The sequence below is a fragment of the Mercenaria mercenaria genome, chromosome 13 (assembly GCF_021730395.1).
Source record: "Mercenaria mercenaria strain notata chromosome 13, MADL_Memer_1, whole genome shotgun sequence".
Taxonomy (NCBI): domain Eukaryota; kingdom Metazoa; phylum Mollusca; class Bivalvia; order Venerida; family Veneridae; genus Mercenaria; species Mercenaria mercenaria.
In genome coordinates, this window is record NC_069373.1 from 14,426,991 (window position 1) to 14,443,806 (window position 16,816).

The 16,816-nt window shown below is 34.5% G+C and overlaps 1 protein-coding gene across 3 annotated transcripts; it reads right to left on the minus strand.

Annotated features, from left to right (window-relative positions):
* Positions 1 to 471: 471 nt before the first annotated feature.
* LOC123529730 (uncharacterized) lies at positions 472 to 16,475 on the minus strand. 3 transcript variants are annotated; one of them, XM_045310235.2, is made up of 7 exons: positions 15,333 to 16,475; positions 14,193 to 14,315; positions 12,827 to 12,911; positions 12,297 to 12,458; positions 11,505 to 11,599; positions 9,545 to 9,608; positions 5,126 to 5,379 (listed from the first exon to the last, which is right to left on the minus strand). In XM_045310235.2, the coding sequence occupies exons 1-6, from the start codon at positions 15,489 to 15,491 to the stop codon at positions 9,582 to 9,584; spliced, it is 651 nt and encodes a 216-aa protein (XP_045166170.2). In that variant the 5' UTR covers positions 15,492 to 16,475; the 3' UTR covers positions 5,126 to 5,379; positions 9,545 to 9,581. The 3 variants fall into 3 exon arrangements, with proteins under 3 accessions (XP_045166166.2, XP_045166168.2, XP_045166170.2); XM_045310231.2 differs by lacking the exons at positions 9,545 to 9,608; positions 11,505 to 11,599; positions 12,297 to 12,458; ... (1 more) ...; positions 14,193 to 14,315; positions 15,333 to 16,475 and adding exons at positions 472 to 3,537; positions 5,657 to 5,814; XM_045310233.2 differs by lacking the exons at positions 9,545 to 9,608; positions 11,505 to 11,599; positions 12,297 to 12,458; ... (1 more) ...; positions 14,193 to 14,315; positions 15,333 to 16,475 and adding exons at positions 472 to 3,537; positions 5,509 to 5,645.
* Between the last annotated feature and the right edge of the window lie 341 nt (positions 16,476 to 16,816).

The window sequence follows — 16,816 nt, forward strand, 5'->3', positions numbered from 1 at the left end:
GCCTCCATGTGGCCGAGTGGTTAATGTTGCTGACTTCAAATTACTCTCCCCTCATCGATGTGGGTTCGAACCTCACTCGGGGAGTAGAATTCTTCTTGCGACCTTCCGTAAGCCAGATGGATGGCTTCCTCACAAGAAGAATACCGATCGCAATAATACACGGATGGGCATCTAGGGTCTTCCTCCGTCATCAAAGCCATATCACCTATAATTGTGTCGAAGCGACGTTAAACCGAACAAAAATTAACTCAAAGTAAAAGATTGTCTCCCGCCGTACCCCTCTCAGTACGGAACAGACGTCTCCTGGTGGAAGCTCAAACACCAAGCCAAAGTCAAGACTGACAGGACAAAAAAGTTATTTTGTCTTGTTATGATCGTTTTGCCTTACAACTTTTAAATTATGCACATTTATGTATATTGTTAAAGCCTTTTGAAATGAGATCGTAAAAAAAAATGACACAGTAGCATTACTCGGTTTTGTTTAAATTTTAATATGTAATTAACAACATATTTTCCAAATGTGTCAGCACTTAAAAATGGACTATTAGTAATATGAAAATATGCACAATATACCATATATATACAGTTTTGTTGCCATAGTAACTGTTTCAGTCGAAACAATAAACTAAACTGACATGTGTATTCTGCTCTGCATCTCTGTCGTACCATGTCATGTACTTTAAAACTTACTGTAGGGTAAAACTGTATCACATTTTAATGTCTTGTTTCCATAGAAATAACATTTTTTTTTATTTAAACTCGATGAAAGGATTCTCAACTTTGCCAACTACCTAAAGAATAAAAACATATCTGGTGCTTTTAACATTACCTCAAGATCAACCTGTTGTATAAGAAGTGCATAATCTTCACTATGTTCTAGACTATATGACAAAATACCTTGTACGTTGAAAATATGGCAGGATCCATTTATGTGACTGACAGACGAATAGACGGACGGATAATAGAACAAAATAGAATAACACGCGTATTGTAAGTATTGTATTTTTATTCACAAACAAATTACAGGTAAATATTTCTTGTACTGTAACAGTTATCGTTTGATCAACTTTCTTTTAAAATATTTGTTGCCTTTCCAATATTTGAAGTGGCAACCGTATTTCCATAACACCATCTATCTGCAAAAGTATGTTAAGCACTTCGTTGAAATCACATGACTATTTTTGCGACGAACGAATATAGGCAAGCCAGAAGACCCTCTAGTAGGGGGGTGGGGGGGGGGGGGGGTTAAGAAGAAAATAGTATAAAAACGGTTTCTCGAAAAATAACTTCAACCTTAAAATTGTTTTAGGCTTCACAGATTGATTAAAATTACTGTGTAATGATTTGGCATAACTGTTCTCTATCTAGAATAAGTGTTTTATTCCTGAAGATATCGAGTTTTAGCCAAGCCCAGATAAATGTGACGAGCACCTTTCAATATGATTTTTTGATAATTCATGGAATGTCAAAAATGAAGTGATGAAATGCCTTTAAAGCATGATCAAGATATATCGCACATCGCAGCATAAACGAATCATGATCGTGACATTTTAAATAACTACATTTTTTTAACACATCCATTGTTTGATTATATCACTAACTTGCCTAAATATACATTTGCTATTACATACTGCTGCGTATGAGGGCGTGTTGTCCCTTAAAAGTCAACTAATTTTGGATTTATCGTCATAAATCGTCTTTAAAATATGCACTGTAGAGTTATTGTAGAAACAGTTTCCATTTTTAAGCGATATTAAAATGAAAAAGTGAAATATTCAATCAGTTTCTTTGTCAGTGATTATTCTTAATTTGTTTACTTAACATCTGTACTTAGAATGGATACTTAAAATAAGTTATAGAAGCTCTGTACAATATAATTAAAGAAACAAAGCACAAAAGTGAAAACAATCAAGAAATTCAAAATGTGTCCGTCTGTCTCTAGCTCTTTGTCATGGCTATGCTGACAAATGGTTGGTTTTTCTTTTACGGTTTCCTGATTCGCGGCTGATGCATTATCAAAGGATCTCTTTATTGAGTTACATGTTTCTTCAATACTTTTTAATGATTGACACGGAGAAAACCTGTTGTCCCCGTTTTCATATTCATGTATTCCAATCTTCAAAAGAGTCATTTGATGTTCACAACTCTCTCTGTCCTTTTCAACTTCCGGTAATCTCGTCTTGAACAGATCAAGCTGGTGTTGACACCAATCACAACTTGGCCTTTTATTAGGGTAACTTACTTGTGAGTTTTTGTTAGCTTCAGAAACGTCGCTGCTTTCACTAATCTGTAGTGCAGTCAACGAACAATCATGTTCTGATTCTGTCTGTTGTTCATCTATTTGAAAAATGTCAACTTTCAACAGATCCATTTGTATCGAAGATATCCCAGATACTGGCGGAGTGCAGGTGGTCCTTGTCCGAACTTCTAAATGAGCACTTTCTTCTGAAAAGCCGTCCCCTTTCAATTTCTCCATCTTGTGTTCTTGTCCATGTGCGTACAACTTTAACAATTCAGTTTGATGATCAGGACCATTAAAATGTGATGATGTAAACTCTGCTGTTTTTTCTTCCTCATCGATACCCTTCATTCTCCTTCGTACTAATTTGTCTTTGTCCGATGAATCTTGATTTCCTTTTAGCAATATACACAATTCTCTGCCTTTCGTTTCATAAAATAATTTCTTCTCCGATGTCCGTTTTTCTACGTTATCTTTATTTATATTCTCATCCTGATGTCCAGTCTTTCGAGACACTGTTTTGGCATTATAATCTTGGTTGTATGTCTGTCGTAACTTGTCCATTCTTTTCAACTGTTCGGCATGAAACGTTTGTCTTGAGGTAGTCCGAATTTGTGGTGATGATGAAGTCCGAGAATCTTTTCTTAAATTCCCAAAACGAAGTATTTCACTGCATCTGCAGACAAAACTATTTCTTTTCATCTGTCTGTCTTCTTGCAGCATAATAACAATGTCCGAATGAAATCCACACGCTTGTAAAGCTTTCAACACAATATTCGATACTAGTATCTGTCTAAATGTCTCATCTGCACCGACTCTACCAGTAAGTTCCCGCCAAATTTCTTTGCTTGGTCCTACATATTCTGTCTGGCAAACTTTATTGTAAAAAGGCAACCATTCTTCATCGTAGGACAGAAGCTCATCTACAATAAGGGACAAGTCAACCCGACTTTCAAGATGGCACAATGTGCACTTTTGAGGTTTTCTGTAATTATTTCGCAAACAAGTGTCTAATTCTTGTAAAACCTTTTCAACAACATGTTTATTTTGAATCAGCAAACTGGTTAAGTATGTCAGAAGTGTTCTGTAGTCACGTAATAACATCAAAGAAAGAAGCCTCCGAGATCGCTGCATTGTACCTATACTTTTGGTGTCTACGTACGTTTTGTCATCTCCGGCGATGCAATTTTCGGATATAAGAAAATCTAGTTCGTAACAATCAATTACAGTATTTTCTGTGATTTCCTTGCAAAATAATGTAAGAGCTTTCGTCAAGCAGTCTCTGTATTGCATTTTGTCTGAAAAATAAATAAGATAACAGTATGACGGAGTACATGAATGGCGTGTGTTACTTAGTAAATCAATCGTTTTTAGCATAAAATCTAATGATAGCACGTTTGACTATAAGAAAATATTCTACATAATTCTAGCATACATATGAAAAACTTCCACAAAAAGGGATTAATTTTCTAAAATGTATGAGAAGACTACGGACCTGGCACATCATGATAAAATTTGTCAAGGCCTTGAAAGCATTCGGGCTTCTTGCGAAAACATCTTGCTGCAAAACGTTTGCCAAAGTGTCTAAGGATAATTTAGATAAAATACTAGTTATGAAACCTGCCGTGCGAGATCATTCTATGATGACAAAACTTATGATGTGAGTGTTATGTATTCAGGGAATTTGTTTCTGAGAAACTTGCTTACAAGCAACCTTTCATAGAAAAGAGAGGTCTGACTGGCCAAAAGAAGGTCCTGCATTACTCGAAAAATGAGAATCTAAATATAAGCTAAAACTTGTAACAGAAAGCTAGAAGAAAGAAAGAAGTGAATTTTCATTTCTGTGTACTTTCTTATAATCGCCCCGAAAAGCATTATATAGATACCTTTTGTGTGACATGTTCGGGCAAAGCAAATGCTGAAAATAGGCCACATAATCTACGACAATGAAGTTTAATTTTCGATCCCTCTCCCAAAAGATTTTTTTCAACCTTATGAAATAAAGTAAAGTAAATTACCTTAAAAATTCAATTGAATGAGAGTCAAATCTTTATAAATGTTTGAAGCGTTCAATTTCAAATTATTCATATCAAATTTTCGCATAGTAGGCCCGCAACAAACAAGCTGCAACGGAAAATCTATTGCAGACAACCTGACAACAAGTACATTTTAATCATATACAAAATAAAAAAGGGGTTAAGGGGTAGAAAAAAGTGAGGGTGTTGGAAAAAGTGGAAAAAACAAGAATGAATATTCAACAGGAAAAACACTCGTTCCAAAAATGCAGTCTCCCTACACCAAAAACCACAGCACCCCAAATATGCACGCACACACATGCACCTCCCCCCCCCCCCACACACACACACAAACACACTCAAAGCAAACAAAGAGACAAACAGGAAAAGAAAACCAAGACAGTGAGGCTTTCATTTACAGTTAAAGATGTAGTCTAATGCTTTGCTCACATGTTTTGCTCTCTGGCGGATTTTCATTTCTTGTATTTGATTTATTTGATTTGGATTAGTTTTACCCAAAGTCACGCATCTGAATATACGCAAAACCTAATTATAAAAAAACCCTATAAGGTCATATCACGATCGATTTTAAAGACGTGTGAATAGCTTAAGCATTGTGTCAAGTAGTTTGTGAAGGATCTGATTACGTTTAACTCTTTCGCCAAAATGATCTCATCATTCCTGACCCTATAGTGTGGGGCTTGAAAAACATTCTGTCTGGTATCTGATGAAATATACTTTTACCAAAATATCCGAAACAAAAGAGACAGTTTGTTAGTTTGTTGCCATCACATGTAAAAATAGAAAAAGTGGAAAACCACAAGTGACATCTGCGGTTTCTCCGAGATGCAAGAGTGTCGCCGGTTCTCACCTGAAAGAGATTTTGGTTGCTGCATCAAATATTTGATCCAGTCGTCGCAGTTTTGCCCCATGAAACGTTTAAAAGACGGTTTATTCAGGTTATTGTCACTGGTATTTACCAAATCATCCGCGGAAATAGCTAATGTATTCATTCTTCTAGTCAAAACAGATGATCTGACAAAGTCTGAACAGACCAAATCTTCTTCTGCCCCGCAGTTCAATTCTTTCTCCATGTTCATTTCCTGGTACGAATGCTAGGTATGTCTATAAAAAAAGAGATTAGATCATGAAGACTATTACAGTCAAGGATAGAAAATATGTAAATGTTGGGATCCCAGGTAATTACAATAATCCAAGATTGATAAATATATGAAAAGTAAATAAACATCATACCCTTTACATTTTACAAAACATCAGCATTTCATATAAATGCAACAGAATTAATACTGAAAATGAAAATATGTGATATGTAAAAGAACTTAAAACAGAAAGAAAACATATGGCGACGACAAAAAATCCACTCCACCGAGAAATCTTTTACCTCCCTTCTTGTGTATTATAATGACGTGTCCAAATATGTGTATTTATCTTCAATAAAGAAAGGATACAGTAACAATCACTTCGTTTTAAATCGAAGGCAGACCCCGATGTAGAAAATACCAAGGGAAATTCCCCGTAATACTTCCTAGCTTGACCAAGGCCATGCCTACTGGACTGATACGGTCTATTTACTGATTTAACAAGCTTATGGTAAAGAGATTCATACAAGTATCTATAAATTATGGTTGTATGATATACAGTTTTGTGTGTCTATATTTAAATTTTGTCGTTCTACGAAAGGAAAAGGTATATATTTACCCTCTAATTGAAAATGTTTTTGAATGTCTTAAAAACAGGTTGACCTGGTTAAAATAACCTTAAATGAAGTATGCTTAACGTTAACTTAACGGCTTACAAAAATAATCTTTGTTAAAAACGAGTTTGCTATGTAAATATAGACATTATAAGGATATGAATTAGTAACAAAAACGTGGTAATAATAACTAAATACCGGTACCAAGCATACGAAGAAAATAATAATTCGCAGATAAAATATTTTTCCTATTGCTAAACAGTCTGTCTTAATAAGTGCAAATTCATTTTCATATGTAAAGAAAAATATTTATAAGTAAGTTACACATACAAAATATTATCAATATAAGATTTTAACAAATAAAACCACTTTGTAAAAGAGATCAAACATTACAAACATGATAAGAAATAATTACATCATATCAAAAATACATAACAATTATCGAATGTACAAATCAAATAAACACTATAAACATTTCCTGCGAGAAAAAAATACCGTGAGCATTTCAAACTGATTAGTATCAAATTTATAAATTGTATGTAATAAAACAGGACCCATTTGTTGCCTTAATGGCCCTTTGACACAAATGGAAGCGAATGTCCCTGATCATGCACTGTTTTCTCAAAGTTTCTCTTCTAGCTGAATTATGCTACTAAATGAACCATCATATTTTTACTTCTATTTCTTGCATTGGGCAGTCAGCGTTAAGATATTTTCTGCATTGTTTGATTCAACGCTGATATCTTACTCATGAAACGCATCGGAATTCTCGTTAAACCTGTCCTCAATACGGCAATGATTCGAAACTGTTTCCTGCCGATGCATTTCCTGAAGTACCACCATTTTTTATTCGTTATCATCTTCTAGTGCTCGCGTTTCGGTGTCTTGGTCCTTACTAATATGGAGTGCAAATGTGTTGACACCAATCGAACGGTTTCATCATCATATTCACGTTCGTGACACATTGTTGATTGTTCGTAATTTCCACTGTCACCGTAACTAGATGTACTTGGCAAAGATACTCCAACGGCAAATGGATTTTCTTGTCTAGCTTTTTTTTTTGGTTGGATTTAACGTCACACCGACACATGATAGGTCATATGGCGACTTTCCAGCTTTAATGGTGGAGGAAGACCCCAGGTGCCCCTCCGTGCATTATTTCAGCACGAGCGCGCACCTGGGTAGAACCACCGACCTTCCGTAAGCCAGCTGGATGGCTTCCACATAGCTATCTTCAACATCTCCATTTTTAAGTCGAGGTTTGCAAAGCTAGAAGGATCACTGTTTTCTTCGTCAGCGTTCGCTTCCTTTTCTCCTTAGTTTTATTTTCAATTTTCGTTTCATTCGTTTATTATTATAATATTATTTTCGTGTCGTTAGGGGTTTAGGGGTTTTCCTTTCCAGCATTTCATCCCCATTGCTTCCGTTCTGACCTTGTTTTCTGTTACTATTAGGATGTGGCATATAATGTTTTCTTTTATTTACATTCACTTTTGACGGCTTTATGCCTGTCGAACATCCTTTTGACGGCTTTATGCCCTTCGAATACCCAAAGGCGCCACTGTTTTGTGGATACACAACCACGTCATTACTAGCACCATCATATTTAACAACTGGTTGATTGGTTGGCAGGGAGTGCTAATTATAACGGTCCCATCTTTTCATATTATTCTCTGCTTTGAATCCACAATATCAGATTCACCAGGAGCCGAAAAGTGTAGTACAAGTATGTAGTGTCATAGTATAAAGTTCTTTGCATTACTTTTTACCTTCAATAGATCCAGTATAAGCTCCTTTAATCGTTTCTTTGAACCATAACTTGAAATCCCTGTTGTTCTCATACAACTCTTTAGGACAGCGTGATAACTTTTCTACTGGTCGCTTTTCTTAGAGGGACAGTAACGATAAAATACCAGATAACAAAATAAGCCATCCCGATAAGCCGAATGAGTTAGGCTATTCGTTCCTTTTATTGCCAACTTGGTTTGTAAAAATGCTCCTTTGCATTAAACTGGCTTCGATTGTTGCTTAAGGCCAAATAATAGGACATATAGTTTTGTTGATTTTATTTACTATTCTGAGTTTCAAGTATGGCGGTATTAACGGATAGGTTAAATTACCGTCATTACTTAACTGTAAACTAGCAATCTTAAGATGCTATAGAAAAATTAAGATAGCCCTAAACCACTACTTGAACAATCTTTAAAAAGGGTCAACAAGAAATGTTTGTGAGATATTACTTTAAAATTGGGTGATCATTTTCTGACAAAAGGATGTTCCCAACTATATATGTGTTTTGAAAGGTGACCACACTTAGAGGTAGCCCTGCTGTGTTTACACATTAGAATAATTTTAATAATCTTGACAGATGATTAAACAAGGGACATTTGTTATTTCAGTGGCAGATAAGCAGTTCAGGGAAAGGATGTTTTTTGAAGATGTTTCTATTTTAGCTCTGATAGCTATATTTTTGACGAATCGAAATATCTAAACAATCGAAATATTTTACAATCGGGCCAGTAGTTTTTTTTTCAAGACGGTTCTTGAAACTTCAACAATATACATGGAGAGAAAAGTGACAATGTGTAAACGACTGTAAAATGTCTCCGAAATCCCAATAACCCCATCCTTTCTCCATCAAGATAACTAGTTTCATGACTTCATGGCTATTTGTGAGATCGAAGTCAGAATGACAAAGTAATTGCCCCCTATACCTTAACAGTAGGAGGTTCTTCGGAGCCATAGCTGGTAATTTCATTAGTCGTGTTTCGTATTATTTGGGTTGACTGACAACACAAGAAGTCAACCTGTTTACAGTCATATTAAGCTGACGTAATTTCAATCAAACGTTTAATCAATAGAGGGATTGTCATCTGACGAACAAATGCTTTTACATTTTCTTTATTCCAAACTTTTTCAGATTAAGCTAGCAACATAATAAGTTTTCGTTAATATTAACAGGTCTAGCTTAGATTACCTGCTACATGTCGATCTTAGAAGAGAAGATGACTTATTAACAAGGATTACTTGTTTTCATAATCATCCTGACAGGCCCGTTTGTTGAGTTGCTTTATTGTAATTGTAATAAGCTCAAAAGTAACATAATATGCTTGAATATGTTAGTCAAACAAGTATGTTTTCTCAACATACAGTGCCATACTCTGCATAATGTCTTGCGATGGAATGTATATTGCCTTACTAGTATTTTATGACTATGAACTTTCTCGATAATATATGAGTCACGCCATGAGAAAACCAACATAGTGGCTTTGCGACCAGCATCGATCCAGACCAGCTTGCGCATCCGCGTAGTCTGATCAGGATCCATGCTGTTCGCTTTCAAAGCCTATTGCAATTACAGAAACTGTTAGCGAACAACATGGATCCTGACCAGACTGCGCGGATGAGCAGGCTGGTCTGGATCTATGCTGGCCGCAAAGCCACTATGTTGGTTTTCTCATGACATGGCTCATATATATTACATATCATTATTTTTAATACTAGTCAATACAGAAACGTAAAACATAAACAAATGAATAATGTATGGTAGTGATAAAGTATAATTTTATTAATTACATAGAAGTTCGAATACACGTTGCTGCATTGTTTGTTATCATTTCCCTACATTTGCAACGTCAGCCTGAAAATAAAACAAACAGTGTTAGTAGGAATTAATTTATGTTATGTTTTTTTTTGACCACGTTATAATTTTTATTGGGTTCTACATGCCGTCGGCGGTCTGTCATACTTTTCTTTTATATAGTCAATATAAATTCTAAAGAGTAAATACTAGTATAAGCGTCTAGCATTTACATTGGTGAGCTGTCACATATGAAAGTATCATCTCCATGAATGTTAAGGAGGTAGGTTACCTTCATATTTGTATGTGCGCATGTCCAACCGGAAGCTAACGTGACGATTTACGACGACGTTTACGACAAACTAAATGTGTTTGTATATTCATTCTTCTGAAAACAAATCATGAACTTGTCTTCGATCTGATGCTTTATGGTTTAATAATGCAGAAACAATGAATAAATTGCCGCAGAAACGCTTCAAAACAATGTTGCCTTAAAATGACATCATTGACGTCATGACGTTAGGTGTCAGTTACCGCGCAAAATTAATAGCTTTTATCTTGAAAGTACGTAATTCTGTACATTTTCTTTATTTTAACTATTTTCAAATAACCATTATTTGCTGAAATACTTTTTATGAGTCTTTTGCTCTGAATAATAATCAATATTTTGCTTCTTTTATGCAGTTATATTGAAATGTTATGCGGAATGTAAGAAAATGGATGATGGCAACCAATGTTATTTGGAATATAGTTGAGTGAAAGGTTACTTGTTACGGCCATTTTCAAATAAAAAGTCTAGCAGTTTGATTTGTAATACCTGTTTTTCAGGTTCCATTGATAATTTGTTACTTACATACTAAAACTAAGATCTAAAATTGTTCAAATTTCAGTAGAAAATTGTGGTTTCTTGAATTGAATTGATGTTACCATGGAAACTAAGCCCGTGACCTATGTATCTAAATGTAAAATTCAAAAGCGTTGACACTGGTCTATTTAAGAAACACAGCTTCGGCTTTTTATTTTCATTTCAAAAATATCCATGAGAATGATAGCAGCACGCTGAACGATTTTTCCATGAATAATGGCAGACGAGGGGTACTGCTGTAGGTATTCTAAGCTGTGAAATTTGTTTGAATAAATTCAAATAACACGAAAATGTAACCTACGTTAGAAATGATATGTTTTAAAGCTACATCAACTAGAAAGATAATCTTATTCAATATTTTTTTAAAGAAATTATGACAAACAGCAAGATATAAGCTATTTTAAACATCTCTGTTGTCATGGTTACTTTAAAATTTAAGAAAAATAGGGAACCATGTAAAGTGCTTGGTATTTTGCTAATAATATAACCCAAATATTTCATGTTGGTCATTAACAGAATGGCACTGAAGCCGTCAAAAACCCCTATTTTTATACATAGTTGTTTAAAAGTGAGAGAAAATGCGTTACCATGGAAACACGAGCCCCGTGACATATACATTTTAAGCTTATATTAGAAAGATAACGTGCATACCAGTAAAATTATCAATTATGCAGACTTCTACGGATATCGATGAAACTAAAATACACTGAAAAGTGTTAAATATCCGTATTTTCCTTCTTCTTTCAATATGAAATACCTTTGGAGGGTCATGTTCTTCAAACCTGGATAAAAATTGAACTTGAAGGGACAGAGATGAACGAAATTGAGATTGTAGCAGTTAAAACTTCATATTACACGAAATACAAAAACATGCTGCGGTTCAACTAATTTGAATTTACCCTTGTAACAAGGTATCCTACCTCCTTAAGAAAATCTTTCGATGATCTTGTAGTGATGTGGGACCCTTCAGATGTACAATACGAGCAGGAGTAACAGTGAGCAGCTAGAATTTATCATACTACTTCTGAGTTAAAACTGTAGGTAAAACTGATGTGTATCTAAGAATTCTATATGAAATCTATAATCATCACCGTCAAACATGCTTGTGGAATATCAAGCGCATCATCACTGCTCACTTTGTATTGAGTGACGTCGCTAAACAGTGTATTCTCCATTAAACGTGTTCCTGAAATTGCATGAGATAGTTCTAATTCACCTCTTCGCATAACATGAGTGTTGATGGCACCGAGTACGTCATCTGACCATGCCCTTTTAATCTTAAACAAAAGTCACGATACACTGTTTCATGGAAGGTAACAAGTACGTTAAATATGAAAACACTTCAACATGGCCGAGATAGGGAAAAATGACACACAAATTGACCTTTACATTTAAGATATGTCCTTAACAATCATGCATCCCTTCAGTAACACGAAAAGATTTAATTAGCACACTGACATAAATTAGATATTATTTAGTGATAAAGTAAATTCACATAATTGTATTTTGATTTTGTTAATTGATCAATTATTGTGTTTGTCCAAAAGCCATATAAAACTAAGATTATATCCTTGTTTCTGTACTTTTCGTGATAATCGCGAATTCATTATTTCGTGCATTGCTATTATGTGGTCCGATTGACGTGGCTACGTTCTTGGAGTATAATTTTTCCTGTTGGATATATATCTTTGATGTTGTTAGGTTGCTCATTGGCTTTAGAACGCTCACAAAGTCAACTTTAAAGGTCTGGACCAGGTAAAGTAAATGGACATGATCATGGTCCAGGACAATTGTGATTCTTATACAATAGAGCAACTATACCTCTTATTCCCGTTTTACTTGGCATGTGTATATACATGTATATCAAAAACGTATACACTCACCATCAGCAGTCTCCCCGTAACGAATGAAAGAAATGGGCGTGCAATTATCCACAGATGTTACATACGTGTACTGAAAATTGTCAGACGTTCCTTCCCAAGAGTTTACACGTACAGCGCCATTTTCAGATCCGATAATGTAGGTAGCTACTAGCCTCAGGGTATCTAAATTTATAATGGTTCTTTCTTTAAAGATCTCACCTACTGACAATTCGTTTATTTATATTCTGTTTGTTTTTCGCTCTTTTTGAAGCTAATGTCAATGGGTTTTATTGCTTTATTGTAATTAACGAAGAATGTGCATTAGTATTTAGCCATTTTAAGGAAATACTATGAAAGTTATATATTTTGATGAATAGTATGATAACCACGTTAGATTATTTTGTAAATAACACAGAGGCTCTGTACTCTGTCTTTATAAATTGATTTGCTTTTCCTTTTACTCATAGTTGTATATTTGTATTATTATATGTGACTTCACTGATTTGGAGGAAATAAAGTTGTATATATAACATTATTCTATTGTTCCTCACCTGGTACACAATGATCAAATTGGTCACGGTCCAGTGGACTTACACTACATGTCGGTGCATTGTTTGTATACCCGTATCTTTTGCCCTAAAACATACAGGATATACTCATAATAGACCTTTCTAACGTAAACGTAAATCGGAAACGGATTACTGAATCCGTAAATGTTATTTGCAAATAATGGTCTAAGGGAGATACTATTGCATTACTATTGGATGAAATTGTCTCCCCTAGACCACAAATTAGCCTAAAATTTTACGAATTCAGTATTCCGTTTCGTAATTACGTTTACGTTAGAAAGGTCTAATACTGTATTAGCAAACAACTCAGCTGTGAAATAAAAAGTTTTTAATATGTGATAATAAGTAATGTTCAGTATTATATTTGCTTGAAAATCAGTATGATAGATCAAGTGTTGTTTGTTTTTTTATAATGAATTCACATTTTGTGAAAAAGTAGGCATTTAATATTTTTAGCATATCAAGGTCTGAACTTCGCCATATTACCGACCACAGGGCTATGTTGCATAAACTGTATTCATATGTCCAAACTATGTACTAATTAAACAGATAAAACTTATTTCAGCTGAAATCACCTAATCCTCATATAAGGTCGCGAAAATATGCAATAAAACGTTCAATTAAACTTTTGACCAGTAAAAATAATTTTACCTTCCTGAGACAATGGGAAAATAAGCAAAAATAAAAAAGACACAATTTTCTATAGTAATTTGCATTTAATATACCTATTTGCGTACGTAGGACGTGATTCTACGTAAATTAGTCGTGATCATTTTGAAGCAAGCAATATAACGTCGCCTTATTTCCACAATGCCGTAACAAGCTTTTTTGATAGTTTTTGGAAACGATGTTTAAAGATTTGAGTGTCAATGACTTTACACTACTTACAGCCTAGTTGAAGTAAAATTTAGCCTGTTTATGTTAGTTCTACAAGGCCACAAATTCAACATCATACAGAGGACATAGAGACATACCTAATGATACTAAAATCTCAACTTTACCAAACATGGACTTATAGCAATGTGGAAATAAGGCGACGATAATGTCTGACTTGGTAAATCGGCACATAAGCAACAATTAAATGAGCAGCATCAATCAAGCCTCCTAGTTTAAAGACTGAATGGACTTCAAGGGAAACAACTGGAAGCAATTCATCTGAATGAACGCTATGACCATAAAAATATTACCAACACTAATTCCATGAATATTGCAAACATATGTCGTCTAAAAAAGCAAAAGTACGTTTATCTTAATTCTACATGTCCAATTAACGGTGAGAAAATAACATTGAAATAATAATGATTATAATATAAATACAATATAAACCAATATTTCTGCATTATCTTACACTCGTGTAGTCATTCCACACATTATACTTGATTTTTGTTTGATTCAATCCGGCACCTTCAATGATATAACCGTAAGTTCTTTCCCGCCTTCTATCTTTGTCGTAGTCTACATGAAGTCTGTTCTATAAATGTAAAAAAAAACATGCTCGTAACTATAGAAACATATATAAATCAAGTTCTCAAATGGTGTGATATGTATATGCATAAAATGATTCGAAATTGTTATATGACTCTGAAATGATAATTCTTTTAAACTTATTTGCTTATTATTAATATCTGAATAAGTAGGAATAGTTCATAAGATAAATAAAGGGCATTAGAATAAAAGTACAGCGGTCCAGAATATGTCCTGACAAAGCGCGTTTTCTCTGCGAAGACATTGCAGACTACAGAAAGGAACAGCGCGCCCGTTTACAAAAAGTCACAGTGTCTAAAAGTCGAATTTTTAAGAATTTCGTGACAAGTGCTATAGAAATGAGCTATCAGGCGTCAATCAGAAATATGGCAATTTTGACTTATTTTAGGGTCATAACACAATTGTTCTTTAAGCACACTTCCTCATTATCAAACTCATTCGATTCACGTGCTAGATATAGGTTCCACTAAAGGTAATGAAAAAAATATAGCCTCCAGTCTGTTAACAATTTGTGAACTGTGCAAAATTCTTAATAATTCAGTAGCTATAACTCTTGCAATACTGGAGTAAATTTCTTAAAGATTGGTTTGTTTATACGTATTTGTTTTAGCTCGATTGTGATGAAAGCTTCACGCTTATTGAAACCACTATCGAGTCCGTTTCTTGGAAAAACCAGTACTGGTGTCATATGAGAAGCCATGGTCGTGTTTGGTTGATACATGGTCTAATGAGCTAAAACGCAAAGTATGTGAATGTTGACTAATTGTCCATATACTTGAACATGAACGGGAGCTTACGGATATAAACGTCTTTCAGTTCAAATAAAGATTGCTCAAGAAATGTACTGTGTAATCTGACAGCAGTATAAGGATGGATGGTGGATCTACGACGACGACTACGGACAAAGGACGGTCACAAAAAGTTCATCATTGAGCCCTTCGTGCATATTTGAGCTGAACAGATGAAAGAAAACACAAACATTAAAAGAACAAACTATTAGTACCTCGGTAAATGTTGGATCACTGCTGCTTGTTCTTATTGTAGCCGTCACAATGGTCATATTAGCGATGAACCGTTTACTGAAACAGCAAGGTTTATCAACCGCATATACAAGACATATACTGGCTGTCAAGATAGCTAAGTACTCAAAAATCAATCCCATTTCACCTCAAGCAATGTATAAAGATTGTTTCATCAAACAAATAAACATGAAACAGTGATATTTAACTTTAAATTTGAAGAGTTTTATTTCACATAAGACAGATAAGAATTTTTCGCCTTCTATCAGACGTACTACATTTAAGACAGGAACGTTAACTTGTTATCAGACTTTTTCACAAGGGTTGGTCAAGACGTTTGTGGTCCCTGTTTTATACTTTTGCAAAACAAAGGAGTAATCAAATTGTTTAGTTAAAACAAGGCAGAAGAACTAAGTAGATTTAACAATCAAATACATAGTTTCTGATGCGTTTTATTTTATAAGTAGCAAAAGGTAACAAAAACACCGTTTAAACGGTATGTTTATTTTTTTTAACTTTTTCTAAAGACATTGTTGCGACAAAGAGTATCACATGGGTACGTATTTGCAAACCTCATAATATTTTGGCACATGGAAGTTTTCTTGTTGCATTAGGTAAAGTTATAAAAGATTCAGTTTAAAGATGTGTTCACCTGAAACAAACTTTATGCTTGGCCGCCATTATCACTTGATACAGCTGAAAACTATACCCGTGAGGCGACAGGAATGTATATTTCATTACATACAGTTGTAAGCTACCAAGGACTAAATTGCTATTATCGTTTCTTCAACCCTATTATAGATCTATATCATATGCCCTAACGGTTGATAGGGGCTATTTATCTAACAGAAATAACTTTTAGTTACACCGTCCTGTACCTTTGGGACATAGTGTTGATGTTTTCACCATTATTCGGTTTTAACTCCACACGATATGTTTTTGTACTGACCATTCCAATACGGTGCTCTACTGTATTGCTTTACTTGCTGTTTCGTCCTTTAAAAATGTTTTAATTTATCTCACACCTGGGTCAATACACATGCGAACAGGTCATACAGTTTGGCATACAGTAGTTCATTTACAAAATGCAAAAATACTTGTTAATGAATAATGTGAACTTGTGCACCATTAAACACGATATGTTTTTGTACTGACCATTCCAATGCGGTGCTCTGCTACATTGATTTACTTGCAGTTTCGTCCTTGTAAACATGTTTTAAAAATGTTTTACTTTATCTCGCACCTGGGTCAATGCACTTGCGAGCAGGCAGTTCGGAATGACCATCACCAGTATAACATACAGTAGTTCAATAACAAAATTTTCCTGTAAGTATAACAACCATACTTTAAGGGTAAGTACCTATTTGGAAATAACTTTGTTTCTTTTAAATTAATTGCTTATAATTTACATATATAAGTATTTTCTTTATAAATTATGATCTTCTACCTACAGGAAATAAATCTGAAT